Source organism: Drosophila obscura, unplaced genomic scaffold, assembly GCF_018151105.1.
Source record: "Drosophila obscura isolate BZ-5 IFL unplaced genomic scaffold, ASM1815110v1 contig_189, whole genome shotgun sequence".
Taxonomy (NCBI): Eukaryota; Metazoa; Arthropoda; class Insecta; order Diptera; family Drosophilidae; genus Drosophila; species Drosophila obscura.
Window position 1 is genome coordinate 1,014,606 of NW_024542777.1, and position 19,984 is coordinate 1,034,589.

At 42.6% G+C, this 19,984-nt stretch overlaps 5 protein-coding genes across 5 annotated transcripts; all 5 read right to left on the reverse strand.

The window, feature by feature from the left end:
- Positions 1–82: 82 nt before the first annotated feature.
- LOC111066807 (angio-associated migratory cell protein) lies at positions 83–1,653 on the reverse strand. Its single transcript, XM_022355690.2, has 3 exons — positions 697–1,653; positions 427–634; positions 83–361 (listed from the first exon to the last, which is right to left on the reverse strand). The coding sequence occupies exons 1-3, from the start codon at positions 1,559–1,561 to the stop codon at positions 148–150; spliced, it is 1,287 nt and encodes a 428-aa protein (XP_022211382.1). The 5' UTR covers positions 1,562–1,653; the 3' UTR covers positions 83–147.
- A 377-nt stretch (positions 1,654–2,030) lies between these two features.
- On the reverse strand, positions 2,031–4,129 carry LOC111066758. Its single transcript, XM_022355593.2, has 2 exons — positions 4,056–4,129; positions 2,031–3,997 (listed from the first exon to the last, which is right to left on the reverse strand). Exons 1-2 carry the CDS (start codon positions 4,104–4,106, stop codon positions 2,147–2,149), a joined length of 1,902 nt encoding a protein of 633 aa, XP_022211285.2. The 5' UTR covers positions 4,107–4,129; the 3' UTR covers positions 2,031–2,146.
- Positions 4,130–7,623: 3,494 nt separating this feature from the next.
- LOC111066786 (enhancer of split malpha protein) lies at positions 7,624–8,425 on the reverse strand. Its single transcript, XM_022355636.2, has one exon. The coding sequence runs from the start codon at positions 8,382–8,384 to the stop codon at positions 7,932–7,934; it is 453 nt and encodes a 150-aa protein (XP_022211328.1). The 5' UTR covers positions 8,385–8,425; the 3' UTR covers positions 7,624–7,931.
- A 1,487-nt stretch (positions 8,426–9,912) lies between these two features.
- LOC111066789 lies at positions 9,913–10,422 on the reverse strand. The gene has a single exon (XM_022355643.2). It carries the CDS (start codon positions 10,352–10,354, stop codon positions 10,085–10,087), a length of 270 nt encoding a protein of 89 aa, XP_022211335.1. The 5' UTR covers positions 10,355–10,422; the 3' UTR covers positions 9,913–10,084.
- Positions 10,423–11,979: 1,557 nt separating this feature from the next.
- Positions 11,980–12,921, reverse strand: LOC111066767 (enhancer of split malpha protein). The gene is given in 2 exon segments (XM_022355609.2): positions 11,980–12,581; positions 12,583–12,921. Coding segments are annotated over 2 exon segments (474 nt in total). The 5' UTR covers positions 12,862–12,921; the 3' UTR covers positions 11,980–12,386.
- Between the last annotated feature and the right edge of the window lie 7,063 nt (positions 12,922–19,984).

Consider the following 19,984-nt stretch of genomic DNA (forward strand, 5'->3'; position numbering starts at 1 on the left):
CCTGAAATATAGGAACCCCCTAAGGAGCAACAGCTTAGGCCAGTGCTCCCTTAATACATTTACATTGAACTTATCCTTTACATTCATATGCATTGTCTATTTATGTACATATACTCGAACAGCACGTAATCGTTTCTAGCACCAACATTAGTCGCCCAGCGGCGGAACCTTAAATATCTTAGCAGTGGTGTCCTCAGATACGGACAACAGCAGGTTATCCAGAGGCTTGTAGGCTAATTCGTAGATGTGATAATAGTGTCCAGTGAGGGTGAACTTCAGGCTGCCAGTGCGGGCATCGAATACATTCAGATTGCCGTTCGATGTGGCCGCCAGGATAGTGTTGCCGTTCAACCATTTGAGTCTGAAATAGCCACGTAAAACGTTAACAAAATTTAGCAACTCGCGAGAACAGGGGAGGAAAGTCACCTAAGGACGCCATCGTTGGGCACTGGATTCTCGCAGACAGTGCGCAGCGAATATTTTGAGTAGTCCCATATGGATATGTGACCGTCCAGCGAGCCGCAGGCAAATAGCTTCAAGTCCGACGAAGCGGGAGCAAAGGCAATGCACTCGATGCCGTGCTCCGACTGCACAACACTGACCGGTCCACTGTTGGTGCAGAATAGAAGCTTTCCTAAAATTGTGATTGAGTCGGATTAGAGAGCCACCTATTCAGCTGTTCCACTGGTTTCTCACCTCCTCCCTCGGCGCAGATGTAGAAGGGCGAGTCGAGTTCACAGGCCACCACTGCGTGGGTGACCTCTCCGAAGCCCATCGGGTGCTGCTCGTTCACCTCCATGAGCACCTGGCAGGTCTTCAGGTCCCAGAGCTTGACGACGCCATTCATGTAGGCTGTTAGCAGCTTCTTGCCGTCGCCGCTCAGTTCTCCGGACTCGCACCGCTCCCCCTGACCAGCTAGGATTTTGCAATCACCGCTGGGAATGCGCCATACGTAGACCTCGCCGGTGTCGCTGCCCGCCAGGAGCACATGGGCACCGCGATGCCAGAAGAGCCAGGACATGTCGGACATGGAGTACTCCCAGACCTTGGTCAGGATGGGTCGCTCCTCGCGCACCTCGCTCACTTTGAAGACATTGATCTCTCCGGCAAGATCTCCCGTTACCAGGTAGGCGCCATCGTGGCTAAAGTGAGCCTCGGTGACGGTGTCCTTGTGGTCGGTGATCTTGTAGAGCACCTCGCCGCTGCTCGTGTCCCACACAAAGGCCAGATCGTCCTCGCTGCCCGTGACCGCCCAGCTATACTGCGGATGCATACTGCAGGCGAAGACCGGCGCTGTATGGTTGCGGAACGTGAGCACCGCATCGTCCTTCATGTTCGCAATGCGCTCCCGGTCCCGGATGGACTCTTCATCCATATCATCATCATCGTCGTCGTCGTGAATGCCCAGACGTGCCTCCAGCTGCTCCAGTGTCACCTCCTCTAGTTCATCCTCGTCGTCGTCTAGTGGCGGCGCGGCATTCGCGTCCAGCTCTATCTCCTCCAGTATCTCATCGTCGCCGTCTTCAAAGTCCGGGCGATGCGGTGGCGTATTGTCGCGCATAATCGGCCTGAATCGTTTGTTTATTGTTTTATTTTTTATTTAAAAAATGTAAACAACACGTGGTTGGCGAACAGTGTGACCGGGACGTATCGACAAAAATAAACCGTCCGACCCTCAGAAATATACCGAAATATACTTTCGCATTTTCAAAATATACCGTAAATAAACCGATGAAATATTATAACGTTAACGTTTTAACTTACGTAGGTCGTACGTGGGTAACAGTGCTGGAAAACATGACTAGGACGCGGGATATTTTAAATATTTCTTGAAATATTCGTAAAGTACATTTTTTTTGGAGCGCTCTGTTAGCTCGCGCGCTCTCCCATGCCCTTCGCTCTCGCGCGGCGTGGACGCGATCCACTCGGCGCTCCATCACGGGCGCTAGCCGTAGGCCGAGCGGGAGAGAACAGTCTCTCGACACCTACGCGCCTATCTACAACCAGCCCTCAGCTTTGTGCACGCCAAATACACCAGAATTATAGTTGACGCCCCCGCCTTTTTATTTATTGGGAATCCGAACTGTGGGAACGACCAACATCCACCCTCCTACAAAACAATTTCAATGTAAGGCAAGATAGTTCTTTATGGCGATGCCGCCATTGCCTTGACTCTCTTCTGGAGTTCCGCCATGGTTGGCAGCTCCCCCCAGTCGCAGACAGTGTTGCATTTTTTTGCATCCGCTTCGGTCTTCTTGATCCTCGCGTTCAGCTCACCTAGACGGTCTCTCATATGCTGCTCCAGTCCGCCGAGTCGGTCTAAAAGGAGCTGTTCGTAGGTCTGGTTCTTGGGGCGGAGTCCATTCAGCTTCACCTCCAGCTGGTTCATTCTCAGGGTCAACTCTTTTAGCGACTCATCCGATGGCTCTTCAGAAATTACGGCCAAGTTCACATCTATCTGTTTCTGTTCGACCGTAAAATCGTTGAGTCTTTGCCTTACCTGGCTTATAGATCTGAGATGTGCTGCCCAATTTAGTGACTCTAAAAGATCAACTATTTCTAGAACTTTATTATTCATTTGGTCCACTTGTTCCTCCAGTAGGCTTACACTCGTCGATTGTTGTCCGAGTCTTTGTTTCTTCTGACTGGGGCAAACGTCTCCGCACAAAGATGTGATTTTTCGGATATTTGCTTCCTCAGCAATCAGGAAGCTTTCGGTACTTGTTAGAGTTCCATTTGTTTTGGTCAGCTTTTCCTGAAGAGAGCCAACTATATCGTTTTTTGACTCACCCAGTGCGTCACTTGATTTCAAGCCTTCCAAGAGCTTTTCTATATTTTCCACAATTTTTTCATTATTCTTACAACAATCTTCTGTGATCTCAGCAGCTTGAGTGCTATGTAAAGCTTCTAGTTTTTGTATAATCTGCATTTGATCTGAACTGAGCATCTCCAAATCCTTTTGCTTGTTGGTCAAGGCTGCCGTATCTAAAATGGAGGTGTTCGCTCCAAGTTTTTCAACATGTTTCGCCATCTCAACTTGGAAAGTCTTGAACTGCTCGGACCAGGCGGGGCAGCACTTTCCTACGGAACGATTTCCCCTTCCTGCACCCTTGGCTAGCTCTAAGCTTAGGTACTCCAACCTCCTCTTTAGATTATCAAAGTCGGAGCCCATAAAACCCGTGGACTGCGCTCTCTTGTAGGGCTCTATGCTGTGAAATTCCAGTATGAAATCGATGCCGTCATGGACTACTTCCACCCGATCTCGGACGGGCTCATAGGGACAGCAACTTCCGCGTTCGTGGCGCTCGAGCTTATCCACAATTGGCGACAATTTCTTGATTAGTTTATGCAGACCTAAAGTGCCATTGATCTGATGATTTATCCATATTCCGATTTCGGTATTCGCATTGCAACCTGCAGTCGACGGGGAAATCGTTGTCGATGCAATTTCTATAGATGTCGTTGTTGCTGTAGTAGTTGTTGTCGTTGGTTGTGGTGTCATTTTAGATTTCATGCTTCGATAGCATGTTACTGTCTTTCGGAGATGGAGCATCCCCCACAGATCGATCTTAATGGCGTTGTCGTACTCCTTGAGGATGGGGACGAATTTCTCGACGAGGAAAAGGTTTTTCACCTCCGTTTCCCACTCGGCCACAGCAAGCCAAAACTTTTCTAGCTCTTTTTTACTGAGGCCAGGAGGAATGCATTTGGCCTTTCTGTAATCCACCTTGATGCCACCGTAGAAATAGTCCGGTCCGTGGAAAGTGAGGTCTTCGTTTAACTCCTCGTCGTTGTCCTCGTATTCAAAATCGCCGTATTCGGGCGGCGAATCCCAGATAAGGCGGCACATCGCAACAATCTTGACGCATTGTTCAAATTTTTGTGATTGGGTCAAGCTTCTGGCTGTGATTTCCTGACTGGAAACCGCTTGGGCTTCCCTGGGCTGGTAACTACCAGCTACCAAAACCAAGTGGAGTACCAAATAATATTTTTGAACCTGCTAGGGGTGGTTTCTTAGTAAGTCTAGTTGCGCTCTGGGGCTGGGGCCTATTTACCATTACGTGACTGCTGGCCTGTCTTTTTGATTTGCACCTGATTGCTTTCATTCTCTGGCCTATTGATACTCGTAGGTGCCCCTCAACTCAACCAACCTTTTATAATTCAATTGGAAATACCGGTACCTTGGGGTGCCAGCGGAACCTGCTCTATTGTTACCCTCTTCTAGGGTGCGACTGTTATTTCGTCTCGTGTTGGCCTTAGGTTTCGGGCTCGGTTCTCACGGTTCCTTCCGTGCGTGTCCTGCGCGTGAACAGCGTACGCATGGAGCATGTTCTCGCTACAAGGAAGGAAATGATTAGGGGAAGCGATCGGGGGTTATATGTATCTATGTATAATTTTTACCTGCTCCAGAGGGTGATTGTAGGGTTTGCTTGTTGATAAGAACCTTTATCATTGCTAACCGTTCCCCCGATCCCAGCCCATCCCGATCGATGGAGTGAAGTGTATCTCGATATTTGTTTCTGAATCGTTTCCACTGATTTTGTCCTATTCGTAAATAGTCCCGCATCTGATTGACTTGGTCATGAGCGAACGGTCATTAAACTTCTGTTCCAAAGGGGCGTAAAGTGGTCTTCTACATACATACATACATATGTGCATATGCATGCGTGCATGTATGTACATATGTACATATGTATATAAATATAAATGCATGGTGAATGCACATAAGAATGGAGAATGCGCCTGTGTGCGGCTGTGTGCTGCTGTGAGGGTCGTTTCTTGTTTTGGGGTCCGCGAGATCGTTAAAAACGAGTCACTGTGTGATGGCAATAGTGGGAGTGGGGGAGAGTGAGAGGTGCGGCGGACCCTCGAGATGCTGCTGCTGCGCTGTACGAGTACGTGCGTGTGGAAGAAGATTAAATGGAAACAAATCTCACACACAAATAAACACTATTGGGAAGAGTTTTGAACATTGTTGACCCGCCACGGCAGAGATACGAATGACCTGAAGCAAACAAAAAACAAGAGACCGATAGAGACACACAGAGAGAGAGAGAGAGAGAGATGGAAAAAAGGTGATAAACATAAAAATGGGTAGCCCAGTGACTGGAGATAACAAAAAAGGGCCTCAGGGCCCTGTCCCCTTCCCCTTCTCCTTCTCGCGTTCCGGCATAAATGCATTATACATCCACATGATAACAAATACACAAACAAACCAGAGACAGACCCATCGTACGTGTTTGTGTGTGTGCGTGTGTGAGAGTGCATGTTGCATGTTGCTTATCTCCATTTACGCGGCGCGACGTCAACGTCAGCGCAGGCCGCGACTTCTTGTATAAAATCAAGACGATCGCTGCCTCCGTCGTCAGTCGAAAGAAAACCGTTAAACGCATCATCTACTTCTGCTTCGTCGCTCTCACCCACCCAATACCCTGTGGGGGGAGGGAGAGAAAGGACACTGACGGAAAGTCAAGATGGTTGCAGCTTTAAACGCGCTCAAAGCGCAACCCCCCTACGTGACGCCCTACGCCACGTTACGTTGCGTTACGTTACGTTACTTTGGTTGGTACAGAAGCTTTAACACCGTTTGGCTCTCGGCCGCGTGCTCAGTCGGATCAGTGGAGCAGAGGAGCAGAGCGGCCTGCAGAGAGACAACAGGACCGGGCTGGAGGAAAGTGCAATGGGGCCTTGAAGGGGATCACCCACACACACGCACACGCACACACACACTCACAATGCAGATGCAGTTTTTGGCGTCCCTCAAGGTCGAATCCCCACAATTTAATGTGCAATATTGTATATTTGTTGTTATATACGTTCCTGGAACGTGCCGCTGTGATTGCTGCAATTATGGTTTATTCCGATTAATATCTAAGCTAACTCTTTTGTTTGCATTTGTTATGTTGTATTTACTTATTACGAATTGTTATTGCTTGTATACAATTATAGACTGATACGTTAGCGTTTTACATATCGCCGCCCAATACGGTGTAGATGACAACATAATCGCTTACGTCTTCCATTCTAGATAAGAGAATTAGTCTGTATAAAATTTAGTTTTTCTTATGATGAAATAAATCAACTCTTCATGGGGAAACTGAATAAAACTTAAATTTTATTATTTTATTGATTTCACATATGTATGTAGTTATTATTTTGACCAGTTGATATTCAAAGTTTTTGAGCTGTAGAAGCAAAACTAACCTCTGTTCAGAATTTACATTTGAAAAACATATATATATAAATATATGTTTTAATTTTTAATTCCCTAAAACATGTCGGAGCTAATCTTAGGATTGTGTGATGCGCTGTATCTCGGTTCAAGGCAACTAGAAGAGTTAAAATATTTGACATAGCAGGTCAAAAATGCACCGTTTCAAATTCTGGGAGGGTAAAGATATCAGGCAGCAAATATAAAGACATTTTGCAATTTTAAAATAAGAAGAATTGTTAAAGAAGCCAAATGTGAGCGGTATGACTTTTAAAAACGTAATTCAAAACTAGCTTAGGATGAAAACTTACAAAAAAAAAACGTATTCGAAGTCTAATTGAGGACCAACAAAAAATGCAGCAGGCAGGAAGAATTTGACACATTAGAGACACGCAGTTTCTTATGATGCAGAGAAACCGCAGATCAGAAAATGAAAAGTTGTATCCGAAGAGCATGGTAAATAGTCCAACTAATAGGAAAGAAATAGAGAGGTATCAAAATACGATATCTGTTATGGTTTTGGGGCCATATCCGTTATATGAAAAACACATTTTTCAAAATCATCTCTTTTTCTGTTTGATGAACCGGCATACGTACATATATCCTTTTCGGATCTGAATCAATTCAACTATGGGGTTTCATGGTGGGAATATTCCAAAGTCTAAAAAACATGAGTTGTAGAAATTTAACCGCCAATTGCAAAAAAATTGGGTAAGAAATTCCCGATAAGAGGGGCCATGCCGCTTGCATCTATATTTTTAAGCGCCTAAAGCTATTACGTTACGCATGGCTAACGGGGAAAGATCGAAAATTAAAAATTTGTAACCAAAGAATATTGATTAAAATACAAATAAAATGATTTTTTATTTATTTATCATGAAAAGTTAGGTGCGTCAGTTATTCGCAGCCACCATTTATATTATTCTTATAGGATTAAACAGATTAAACAAGGGAGGATATGATGATAGGAATATGGGTGATAAGTCGAGCAAAGGGCTGCTCGATTAAAGAGAGAACAATCTATTACGGACAATCCAAGAATCACATTTTGCATATATGTAAGCCTCCCAGATGAATTGAAATCTGTCTATAATTGTAACGGCCGACACGTCACTACAACGCCATATTGTAATGCCGAATATAGAATTTGTTAAGGCTGTTATTGCCACATATACAGAGTACCATTTTTTAGTTAACCATTTACACACATCTCCCACATGTATCAGGTATGTCAGTTGCATTGGAATTTCCCAGATATCCTCATGGTCGGCAGGCAAGCACGGCTACTCATATGGTTTGATCTCGCTCACGGTCCCCTCTTCATTGCAGAACCATGTGCTGGATCTTCCATAAAAAAAGCAACAAAATAAAATGTGTTTTTAAAAATGTTTATTTTTGTTAACAAGCAACGTTCACTCAAAACCTCGTCTTAACAATTTGTTCTCTTTTTTGCACAGCAAAAATGAAGAAAATTGTTCCTATTCTCCTTCCCAAAAATATCGGATACCCATCCGCTTTTCGGCATTTTCAGTCAAAATTGCCAAAAGTGGTGCCCATGGCAAGTAATCCCAAAATCGATGAACCAAAGTCGAAGTGCCCAAACTTTGATGTGCCCATCCCGCTGAAGTTCAAGCTCCAGTTAGTTGAAGAGTTGTCCCAAAAAAATGTTGAAAAACCCCGGTTTGAGATGCTCAAGTAGTCCCAGCTCCTGGCTGATACCTCAAGCCTGGGCCCACCGATCGAGGAAGTTCCATTCGATGGCATAGGGCTCGCTGGCCTTGGGCTGCAACGAAGTCCAGAAGAAGGTGCCGGCATTGGTGCGAGCAAAGTGAACTGGAACATAGTATTCCTCTTGGTCCATGGCTTGCAGCTTCCCAGAGCCGTTCTGGTTGTAGACGATGATTGCATCCTCCTTGGCGCACTGGCGGATCTCCTCGATGAGGCGGCTCTCCAGATGCTCGTTGGCCATATTGTCCATGTCGTTGTTGAGCCAGTCAAACTCGGCCTCCTTCTCTGCAGAGGCGATGTAGGAGCTGCGCTTGGGCTGCTCCTTCTTCAGATTAAAGACGTGTCCCAGGAGTGGCTTCAGGAGGTTCTTGAGACGGCGCGAGGGTGATACTTTCGACTTATACATATTGTTGTTGAAATTCTTCTGCTTGGTGATGGCCGACATTCTAAGATTTTTGTGCGTGCGTGTTGAGATGTTCTCGATTAGACGGTCGAATGGTGTGTGATGCTCTCTCTAAGACTGGAGGCGCTATTTATACATTTTCTGTCCGAAAGAGAGGCGCAGCATCTCAGCCAATCACAGAGTCCGAGACGAGGGCAGGTGCAAGGATCTGAAATTTCACACGTTCAGCATTGGCAGCAGGTATCTCCTGCAGGACCTGAATGCTCCTACTGAAGCGTGGGAATCTTGTGCTACGTTTTTCTTCCAAGACAATTATCCCTTAATGGATCCCTGGCGTGGGAATAGCAAGAGTTTCAGACCTTTTCTACGATCCCGATACCGATCTCTGTGACTGTTTTTGGATTTGGATTTGTTTTGCCATTTCGTCAGAACTATTTTGGTTCTGTAACCGAAAACCGATTCTATTGTTTGCAAAATTTATTAAAATTTTGTTTCATCTTTTTGTTTGTATTTCTGATGGAATAAGTGATGGAAGTGGCCATGGTTCTGTTCTGACAGGCACGATCATCGGGCTTTGATGGTTTTTTCTGTCTGTACTCAGCCAGGGGTTTGGTTCCCTCACGGGAGCTTTGGAGTATCTGGGCTTAGTGTCACGATAAGTGATAATTCGCTTGGTCACCCCATAGTCAAATGGTAATAGTACTTGCACTGACAATATAAGTATGTACGTAACTCGTTTATAGTTGGAGAATAGTCATATGTACTTGTACCTAATTATTCTAACCCTTACTATCCCAATATCGTTTTCCTTTTATATTTTTTAATTTCTATACAATTTATACCACTAATTCTCTTCGGATATCCAACTGCTGGAAATAACCTACTAATATACAGATTTTACTCTAACCGATACTTCTCCCTCCACTATTTATGATCCTTTTTATTATGTATGACTTCAATAAATGATCAGAGTCTCTGTATATATTGAATGTAATATATTTACATATTACACGCACAACTTTACGCTTCTTAAATTCATTTGTTGGATGCAGCAAAGTTTGAGCTGCGACGTGTAGCCCTTCGCCCTTATTCTTAAGATAGTCTTATTGCTGCTGTGTCTGGGTTCGCTTTGTTTTTGTTTATCGTCTTAGGGATACTGGTGTTGTCGGGTTCTTCTCTACCTGTTTCAATGCAATTTGAGATTTATTTTGTCCAAGCCTCAATCCTAAGAAGGAGCGAAAAGGAGAAAACAAAAATCAGAAACTGCCTTTGGGTAACAGGTTTCTCAGTCGGTTTCAGCTCATTTTTGTTGTTTCGAGTTTTTTGAATCGACAACAGGTTTTGATCAAAGGAAACAGGTAAAGGTAGCCGAAGGTTTCTTTTAAGGTTCTTTTGGATTTTACTTTTTTGTTGTTTATTACTGTGTCTTGTTATTCAGGGAAGGGATTTTGGGAAGGGGTAAGAACTGTTTTTGGAATTCATGGAAAACCTTGGAGGAAATTAAAATAACAAAGGGAAAGTTGGAATCAGAAATGCAGAGAAGTCGGTTACTATTAATATTATGTATTTATTCAGTCACTTAAATTTACATAGATGGAAGACAATGATTAAAGCTTAGTTGGCTGCATTTAAGTAATTTCCACTTGTTGAGTGGGGCGTTAAAGCTGCTCGGATATTTAGAGACCGATTCCGGCGTAGTCTTAAAGCTGTTTCTAGATGTTCAGGACGATCCTCTCGCTCGATCACAGTTGCAAAAGTGGCGCGGGCGCCGCTGCTTCCCACTCTTCGTTTTGGGAGTTCTGTAATTCTTCTTCGCTGAGCACGAGTATTTGAGGCTGCTGAGTGTGGGTTGGCGTGTTCTTGAGCTCCCTGTGCCCCTTGGAGGTGGTGGACGATGTCGTTAGCAGTTTACAGGCCATTTTGAGGATCTTCTTAACGGCCTTCGATGGGGTGTAGGTCTTTTTAACGCACACAGGACTGTACGTGCTGTTGAGCAGAGTTTCGTAGGCCATGTTTGGAGTAGACTGATTCTGATACTGACTGTTCAACGCTCGCAATAGAATTGATGTCCGATTCGCAACTGCTCTTCGTATTTATAGGACCTGGCGAAACCAACCCCTAAGCCTCAACCAATCAGTGCTCGTCCTGGGGCAGGTGTTTCTCGGTTCCTCCCGAGCCGAGTGGCCGCGTCACGCATTCCAAAACTACAAGCAGGTAGCTCCGATACGATACGAGACCCTTGCACGTGTGCGAAGTATTGCCTCAAATGGTTGGTCCTAAATAAATCTCTTCCCTGGCTTCTTCTTCGTGGGAGAGTATTATTTCAGTCGAATATTTATTGGTGGATGCGGCAAGCATACAGAAAGATCGACAACAACATTAACAGGGAATTTTTATCCCTTTTCATGGGTCCCAACCCCCGAATTGGTAATTTGAGTGGTTTGTGTGCGGTGGACGAGGGACCGGGACGGCTCGGTTCGTTTCGAATTTATGCCTTGATTAGTTTTTGGCTATTAATTGTTAATAGACAGACAGTGGAGGGTAAAAGTGACAGACCCTCGTTAAACACATGTTGTCGGCAACGAGCAATATTTACACGTCAACATTTCTTTGCTGATCCGGACAGGTAGGGTCCCACTCAATACAGTGAACTCTCATCATCCTCTGCTGTGTCGGACGCCTCAAAAATTTTGTAAATCTCCTGATTCTCCGTTTGTTGTACGAGGCTTTACTGTATTGCACACTTGCTCCTCAGCTTGGGTCTCTTTCCACATAAAATGCATTCAGATTTCGTTTCGTGTTGAAATAATTGGTGCGAGAATTTTAATTTTTTGTGAAACCATTCAAATTCCAATCGGGTAGAGTGCTATGGCGTTGGGTAGGGTAAATAGAAGATCCTTTTCGATCTAGCTGGGGGTGCACAGCAAGAGGTTTCAAATATTTTTGACTTGTTTAACTATTCCATAAGAATTATTCTATGTGTTTGTAAGCATTGTTGTGTTCGTCTCGTCTCAAGTTCAGTTGTCAGTTTCAAATTTCCTTGAAACTCAATCACCTGAATGAAACTTTAATATATTTATGTATATTAAGTACAGCCTTCTTGGGTCCTGGAGAAAATGAAACGGGATATTTCACGAAAAAATTTTACATTTGGTGACAAGTATTTATTTAATATAATATAATATGTTACTTTACGATTCGATTCTTGCTGTTTCCTATGAACGACAAAAGTATACTTAAAAGTACTGTCATGTATACATTTTTTTTGTGCATACAAGATATTAGTTCCTAGATAAATGGTAGGGATCGATCTCTCTGTTTTAAAATAAATTTAGGTACACATACGTACATATACATAAATCCAATACTAAAATGTAATAAATTCTAATCAGAGCTTCCAATTAAATGCATTAAGATCGATGATTGCAATCTGTAAATGTATTCAATTTGAGATTGATTCTCTGAAATTCGGCTACCAGCAGAATGCGATTCTGAAATCAATTTATTTCAATGAATGAGTCGAGTCGGGAAAGGAAATCTCTTATTGCCCATCCAGCCAAGCCATACAACGTGTTACAGACCACCTAAGGAGGCAAGAATTTTTTTCCCATTTGAAATAAGTAAGAAAACTTATAAATTGTTTTTCTATGGATGTTGTATTTTGTTCTTATATCATCTAAAGTATCTTAGGTTTTACATGGAAGACAATGATTTTTAGCCTAGGAGTACTTATACTATGACCCTAACAAACAAACATGGAAGACAATGATTTTTCTAAGACTAAAACCTAATTCTAATAAGACACAAGAAATCACAATTATTTATATAGTTACGATTGATTGTGATAATTGAATATCAATTAGAGTTGCATTTCCTTGGGGTGGAACGGAACCAAAGAATCCAATCTATACCTAATATCACCCTGAGATTACGATCGTGCAAAGCTGGGCCATTTCCCATCCGTACAATGGAAGGGAATGGGACACTTGCATTTAAAGCTGCCGCCCAATTGGAAGGGGACTCATGTGGATTCCAGTGGGATTCCTAGGCCTGAACCCAGCGATCGAACTGCTGGCGCAACTGTTGCTCCTGGTGCTGTCGTGCACCTTCGGCAGTGGTCCAGAAGAAGGTACCGCTGCTGGTGCGTGCAAAGTGGACCGGGATGAAGGTCTGTTCGGGCTGGACGGGGACGACGTGCTGCTGTTGGCCCTGCTGCACGATCATTGCCACGTTGCTGGGGACACTGCTTCAGATCGTTGTAGAGGCGCTGCTCCAGTTGCTCGTTGGCCATGTTGTCGCAGCTGACGGCGGGATCTTTGCGCATGTCCTCCAGCGAGGCGTTGATGTCGTTCTGGTTCTGGATCTCGGCCAGAGTCTTCCGCAGTAGTTGCTTTTTCCTCACTAGCCGCAGTAGTGGTTTGACGAGTTTTTTCAGACTCCGCATGGCCATCGTATGCTGATCTGATTTCTGCTGCACCATGCTGCTCTCAAACTTGTATTCCCGTGTGATGAACGACATTGTGTTGAATATTTGTGAAAGTAAGAATGTTCTTGAGTTGGTTGCACTATGCTGGGAGGTCGGGACTGTTATGCCAACCCAGCTCTCGGGCTGTTCCTTTTATACGCTCCGCTCTCGGCCTCCTCTCAGTCGGGGGTCGTGGCTGTTTGGGTCGTCTCTCGCGGCTCTCTGTCTCTTTCACGATCCCGTGGTGCAGGCAGCCAATGGGATGACTGCCTGCAGGCAGGTGGTTGCTCAAGCAAGAGAGAATCGCTCGCTCTCTCACCAGAGAAGATGACCCTTGGGTTGGGAGGGTATATTCGGCTGTTGTGCAACTTCAGCATCATACTCGTAAGCCTATACGGGGGTGACGTGACCTGCGATTATTTTAACTTTTGGTTGGACTCTAATCTTTGCTGTTTTATCAGAATGTTTTATGAATGTCTGTAGATTTAAAGAGATTCGCATTTAAACCTGTAAATAAATTGTCGCCAAATTGTCTGGTCAGGGTATGTAAAAATGTCTAGATCGGACACCAAAGGATGGGATTTCGAAGCCCTGTTTAGTGTGGGAGTGTGGGAGGAAAATACTTACAATAAAGAAGTTCGTTATATGTATGTATGTACATATATGATTTATGTTTTATTTGTACATATCTTATATAAAATCTCTGAATGTATCTCTTGTATTTTCTAACCTTAAATATTATATACATATGTATATATTTGCTGGGTATCACAATTTCGAGTTGTTTTTTCCATCAATATGGGATCGTCTATTCATCTCTCTCTCTCTCTCTTTTACAGGCTCTCTCTCTCGCTCATCTGATCACTACCTGCTGAGGATCAGAGTAAAAAGAAATATCAAATCCCAAGCGAAAATTCCAAGAGCGGACAAGTCTCAACTTGTCGGAAAAATTCCAACCCCACATGTGTGAGCCGGGAGAGATTTTAAAATTCGACACACTGTCCCAACGACGGAGGAGGATATAGACAAACAATAGTTTTCGTAGTCGAGATACAATCTCTCTGCTGGAAATACCCGTGCAAACAAGGGACTTGTCCTTTATTTCATTGAGGCAGCCCAGAAATCTCCCTTTCTGTCCGTCTGTCCGTTTTGGAAAAGTAACGTTTTTTTCGGGTACTTGGCATTGCTGTGGATGGTCGCTCTCAAGGTAAGTCAATATGCATTAATGCCGCATTTTGGGAAATCTTAGCAGGTCCTTTTCAGCTCCTTCCGATCGTATTTGTTTGTCATTGTTGTTCTTTCCCGGTTCAGGGACCTGCTCTGTTGATGCGTGAAAAATTTACGACGCGCCAGAAGCACGTAGAGCCATATCTTGTATCTTGGGATCGCACTGTGAGTTCGGTTTTGGTTTACTGGAATTTCGTCGGCACTCCCTATGAGTCGTCTTCCTAATTGTAGTTGGCCCTTTTCTTCCCCCCTCTGAAGGTTACTTTCTCATTTTTGTAACGGCTAAAAATTGTTAGTTTCCTGTAACGGTCAAATCCTTATGTGGATAACCCGATGATCATCAAGTAAGAGTGCATTTAATGGAGATTTTTCTTCCACTAGCGGAGAGCCGAGCTTCTTTCTATACGGGTTCCTACATATATAGACTTGACAAGCAAGTTACATTTTTTTTGCTTTGGATTGAAAATAATATCATAATAACATACCATCATATCAATATCGGCTAGTGTGCAGTGGAGTGGTGGCTAATCTGGAGTAAGCACTTATATGGCTGTCGCTGGCTTTCCTACCAGGTAAACATTATATTGTTTTAAAAAGACCGATGGCTATGGATAAGAGATATATTAATAGTAATTGCTAATATATAATTACATATATTTTCACAGTTAATTAATAACAATAATAACAATCGCATTTCCGCTTTACTATGTGTGTAAGAACATATTTACACACATACATATTTGTACTTGCTAATAATGATTATGTTATGTAGATTTTTAAGCCATTTCAAAAGAGGGTTGTATTTAAATTAAAATATGGCACAAGAAGTCCACATTTGCTTGTCTGAGGTTCACGATTTCATATACATACATATGTACATATGGATGTGCATATGTACGAGTATATCCTATGTACAAAAAATCTAATTAATGCGTTGTCTTATTGCGACTAAACTAAATGATTCTTGTTTAATTCCCTCATTTTAGAAAGAAACGCAAGTACTGAAAATGTACATTGTACATATGTAGATTCATTTGGTTAATCCAGACCAAATTGATCAAATTCCAGCATTAAGAAAACGTTTTATTATATTCAGTGCTAAGAAAAAAAGAATCGAACAAAAAGGAGGTTAAAGCAAGGCCTTAGTGTTTTTACACGTGCAAGAGGTCTTGGGTCTGCCAAAAACCAAGCATGTCTCGACATGTTCAACTGGTTAGATTTCTAGGTCTCTCGATCCATTCTATAGAAATTAGGTCTCTTATTTGCCAAGGAGCTCAGTGTTGCTACTGCGTTATCTGCAAACATCATCAGACCATCTCCATGATGATGATTGCTTTTTCATGGATGTTGATGGTCGGGAAGATCCCAACCCGACGACGACCGTTTGCGTGGACTCCGTGAGGTGCATTAGTTTTGGGTCAGTTTAGGGTTCGTCTCGTTTAATCCTCTTTTATCTTTCGTTTTTGATGTGTTTGGGGTTTCTTATTGTGTTCCTTTCTTTTGCTTTTTACCTGCCGATGCTGTGTGCGTTTGACCCTTGCACGTGTGCAATGCGATGGGCCCTTTTCAAAAAATGCAACAATATACAATCCTGGGGAGGAAGGGTATGCACAATGGTCGTGACTGTGGACGTCGAATTCCACTCCAATCCATCGTAATTGTGACCTTCCGGAAAGAGGGGATTATAGATGCCATTGTCCATCATCGTTTTTTTTTCCTGACATCAGAAAAGGTTATATTTTGGCTTAGATATACATACATATGATAGAAAAGGGATATATCAAATGCTAAGAGTTTGGTTTCAAATTACACAAAAAGAAATGAAACCAAAAATGTAAATGTTTCAAAAACATAATAAAACGATCAGATCTAAAGTTTAAAATTTAATTTTAAATTAGATGCAAAGTTTTTTGTTCTATCAAAATTTTCAAACAATTTTATTCTTTAAATTAGAGATGAAAAATTATTAAGAATAGGATTGCGAAATAGAAGAAGATATTTTAAATGTAAATAATTATTTTGGGGTCGAAGTGGATGTGTGTAACGCACGGAAAGAAACGGATTTTGCCGCGGCTCGCAACGTTCCCCCCGAACGTTATACGCACTTTTGTATATTATTGTATAAAAGATATCTGGATGTTAAATTATAAAAATTCTTATTTCGACTGCACTCAGTAGATGAATCACCCATAAGTTCTTCGTTAGAAAAAACCACATGTGCATAGGAACGAGTCTTAATTTTTGTTGTTTGAATACGCTACTTGGATGATTCCGATTGACATGCTTTAGTTTTTTAATTTGTTTATTCTAAAAGCGTGTGCTTAAATTCACAGGATGGATTTTTTAAGGAAATGTTTTTAGCGCTTGACTGTACAGTCACTTGCTAATTCCAAAAATGGCTGACATCAGCTTTTGTTTTGTCTTAGCTGTTCTCCTTTCTGTCAAGTGTGAAAAATCGCGCTCTATGAGTCAAAGATAAATGTATATAGATTCGGGAAAGGTTCTGCTAGTTCTAAGAATGTCAGGGAAAATGACAAAAAGAGAGCCAGACAGTGGATAATATTCCTGGCGCCGGCGTCCTGTCGTTCATTGTCCTCCTAACGACTTTAGACGTCTTGCAGATTCTTACCTGTTCCAAGCCAAAACCAAAGTGTTACCTGTACCTATAAACCCGATCGAAGAAAATGTCGCCTAGGAAGACAATTTAAGTTGTTGTTAATTTTAAATGGCGAACCACTTCAATTACTAGAGATACAAGGTTACAGGGTAATCAAAGGAGATCGCAGAGTGTTGACGAAAATTCGGTTTGTCTCAGTCAACAGTTTAGGCATCGTTATTTATCATTTAGTTGATGGAGCAGGAGGAGTACGAACCACTCAACCCCATCCCCCCAATAAATGGAAGAAAATGCACTAGCACACATTTGTTTGGTTAGTTTGGTTTCGGTTGAGCTCAGTTCAATCCTCATGGACCGAGGCAGAAATATCGTTTTACAGGGACAGACAACATATTCCATTCGGCTAGTTTTCATGGCTGATTAGTAGAGATTATTGTGGCATGGTAAACACTTGCGCCTCCTCTCCCTATGCGGCACTTGAAACGACTCGCAAGGAGCAGATCTTTAAGGGAGGCACATCAACGATAGTGGAGTGTCGGGCGAAATGCATTTTCGAACACGAGATCGTCTTGCATGTCGAGGCATTAAATTTCAGGAGTCGTGTCAGATACTGCACTTGACAATTAAACACACACACACATACAGAAATACAAGGCTATGGAATAACAGATGAAATTCGTGTCGTCAAATATAACAGCGTTCCGGACAAGGACCCTAAGCCGGAGCCAGGACGCCAGTGGGTCCTCGTTGAAATTCGAATCCTGAGCCGCCTAAAAGTCGCTTTGTGGAGTCTCAAGTGCTGGAACCCTGAAGATAATTATTTACGATCTATAGTCAATTGGGACTAATGGATTTCCATATCGGGACTCGACAATTTGTGAAATATCCTAAACACCTATTTTTAAAAATCGTAACCATTCTAAGGCCACTCCATGGCGGCCAATCAGCGGCCCATCGTTAAAAAAAGAGAGATACAATTTTTAACCGACTTTCAGTGGTACATTTTCGGCATAATTTCCATCGATCGTTCTGGCGGTCAATTTCCTTTGTGAACACGTGTGCAAGGGTCTCCTTTGTTTAATTTATTTTCTTGTTTCTTTTTTACTTTTCTGTGCTGGCCCTGCCACAGCCCCTTTCCCTAACCTTCCCCGACTTGCTTGTGTCCCCTGTGGCGTTGCATTTTATTGAATTTGGATTTCCAATCTTTTCTCTTCGGTCCCCTTACTTTTCAGGGGCGTTCTGGTACATTGTGCGTTTACGAGTATACGAAGATAGTAAGACAATTCTGAGCATTTTTTCTGGGGCGTTTTGGGAGTGGAACCCAACAATCGTCTACAGCCGATATTGTTAAAAGATTGATGGGAGACTTTTTGGTGTAAATTGTTAACACTGTTTTTCCTCTGACTTTGGTGGCCCTTGGATCCTATATTCGACTAAGGGATAGAAGGGCGGAGCCAAAACTCCTTTCTATGCTTCTCCCTGTGTTCCACTGAAAAAGTGTTTTCTAGTGAGTCCTAAAACATCATTTGATGCGTTGAGTATGTATACCTAACAGCATCTATCCCAGCAAGCCTCTTAGCCGAACAATTTACTAATGAGCCGGGCGATGTATAGGAAGTGACTCGGGAAGTGACTTTGGGGACGTCGAAGAGTTGCCGTAGTTGAACCCAACTTGATAGTTTGGATTCCTTATCGATGGTTATATTAAAAATGGTAAGCTATTAACAGTTCTACTATGTACCCATATCAAACGGATCATTGGAGAGCCTTCAGCTATATCCTCTGCGAGATGTTTTTGATATTTTTATATTTAGTGAGTAATTTTTTAATTAAAATATAATCTAAAAGGATATATGTTTTTAGAACTCGTAGCTATATAAAAAAAGTACAGAAAATAGATCGCAAAATGATCAAGAGATTATTTTTATTTATACAAATATTATTGCAAATTTTAATATTCCCTTAATTGTGTAATAATATAATAGTATATTTTATTACTAAGAGTAATGTATGTGTACATGGTAAAGCTCAGATAATAAGGATCACTGGTACAGAGGGTAAAAGCTTCAATGTCGGAAGCCTTCTGTATTGTTTCATGTCAGGATTGATATATGGAATAAATCCTTGTCAAGCACCCATCTAAATGCCTATTGTACTAAACAAAAGCCTCTGTTAACCTCATATGAACATGAAATCAGCCTAAAGATTACGCTGAACGCTGTCTTTCTCTTAAGATGCGAGTAAAGGAGAATCGTTTCTATTACAAAAATGTAGACGTGTGAGGACAAAGGCCATGGCCTGCCAAGCCGCGCATTTCTGGCCAAAAACTCGAGGTAGCACACAAAACACACATCAGACATAAAATGCTTCAAATTTGCTCTTTGTTTTGTCAAAATACCAAATAACATAAGCGACAAGATCTCATTTTCCAATTTCCCAAAAGCGAAATACGAAATAATAAAGTAGAGAGAGAGCAATAGGTCGAGTCAGAGGGAGAATGTGAGCAATTTAAAAGATTATCACGTTAGGGATCTGTCTGTCGCAGAGGAGACACGCAAAATGGAACAAATAGAACGTTGTTTGACTGGCATTGTGTAAACATGGCTCTGGGCTGTGGCTGAGTCCTGGATTCGCATTTGGATTGGGACTCGGTCGAGTAGACAACCGATCATTATTTCTTGTTATTCTTTGGAAATAAGTTGTGAAGAATAGAAACCTTTTTTTGTGCTCGCTGCTCGCTCTCTCTCGGTGTCTATTCGAAATGGTCCAGCACCAAATTAGAGCTCGTTAAAAGGCACACTTTGTGTGTCTCGGGATCAGACGATAGACACAGAGCCCTACCCAGAGTCGAGACAGCGGATTACCCCCGCCTGGGTCCCATCCGAGCTCAGATCACGTTTCAACAGTTTCTACTGCAGGGGCTGAGCATTCAGCTCCGTTGTCGGGGCTATTAATAAGCCTGGCGGTTGGTGGCTGGTGACAACACGTGAAACTCCATGACGTCTCACTGGGCACTGTGATGTTGGCCAAACCTTCCTCGAACCCTCCTACGGCCCAACAATGAACAGCCCTGGCAAACACGGCCAATTTCCCAAAAACGTGTTTACAAATATTTTCAAAAGCGGGGAAAACAATGCGACCGCCTTGTGGGGATTCTCTGGCCCTATTGTTTGTATTTTGCATGACTTTTCTTTTAACCATATATATGTATGTATGTATGTAACTATCTGTATAGCTATGCCGCCTTCGATGGCTGTTGTTCTTTTTATTTTAAAATGTATTGTCTTTCGGATCTATAGCTGCATGTATCTATACATATATATACCTATCAAA

Coding starts and splice junctions, on each gene's coding strand:
- LOC111066807 (XM_022355690.2), bottom strand. CDS start 1,561: ATGCGCGACAATACGCCACCGCATCGCCCGGACTTTGAAGACGGCGAC. Junction 635..696: donor CATCTGCGCCGAGGGAGGAG/GTGAGAAACCAG, acceptor TCACAATTTTAG/GAAAGCTTCTATTCTGCACC. Junction 362..426: donor CCCAACGATGGCGTCCTTAG/GTGACTTTCCTC, acceptor TGGCTATTTCAG/ACTCAAATGGTTGAACGGCA.
- LOC111066758 (XM_022355593.2), bottom strand. CDS start 4,106: ATGAAAGCAATCAGGTGCAAATCAAAAAGACAGGCCAGCAGTCACGTA. Junction 3,998..4,055: donor AGGCCAGCAGTCACGTAATG/GTAAATAGGCCC, acceptor CACCCCTAGCAG/GTTCAAAAATATTATTTGGT.
- LOC111066786 (XM_022355636.2), bottom strand. CDS start 8,384: ATGTCGGCCATCACCAAGCAGAAGAATTTCAACAACAATATGTATAAG.
- LOC111066789 (XM_022355643.2), bottom strand. CDS start 10,354: ATGGCCTACGAAACTCTGCTCAACAGCACGTACAGTCCTGTGTGCGTT.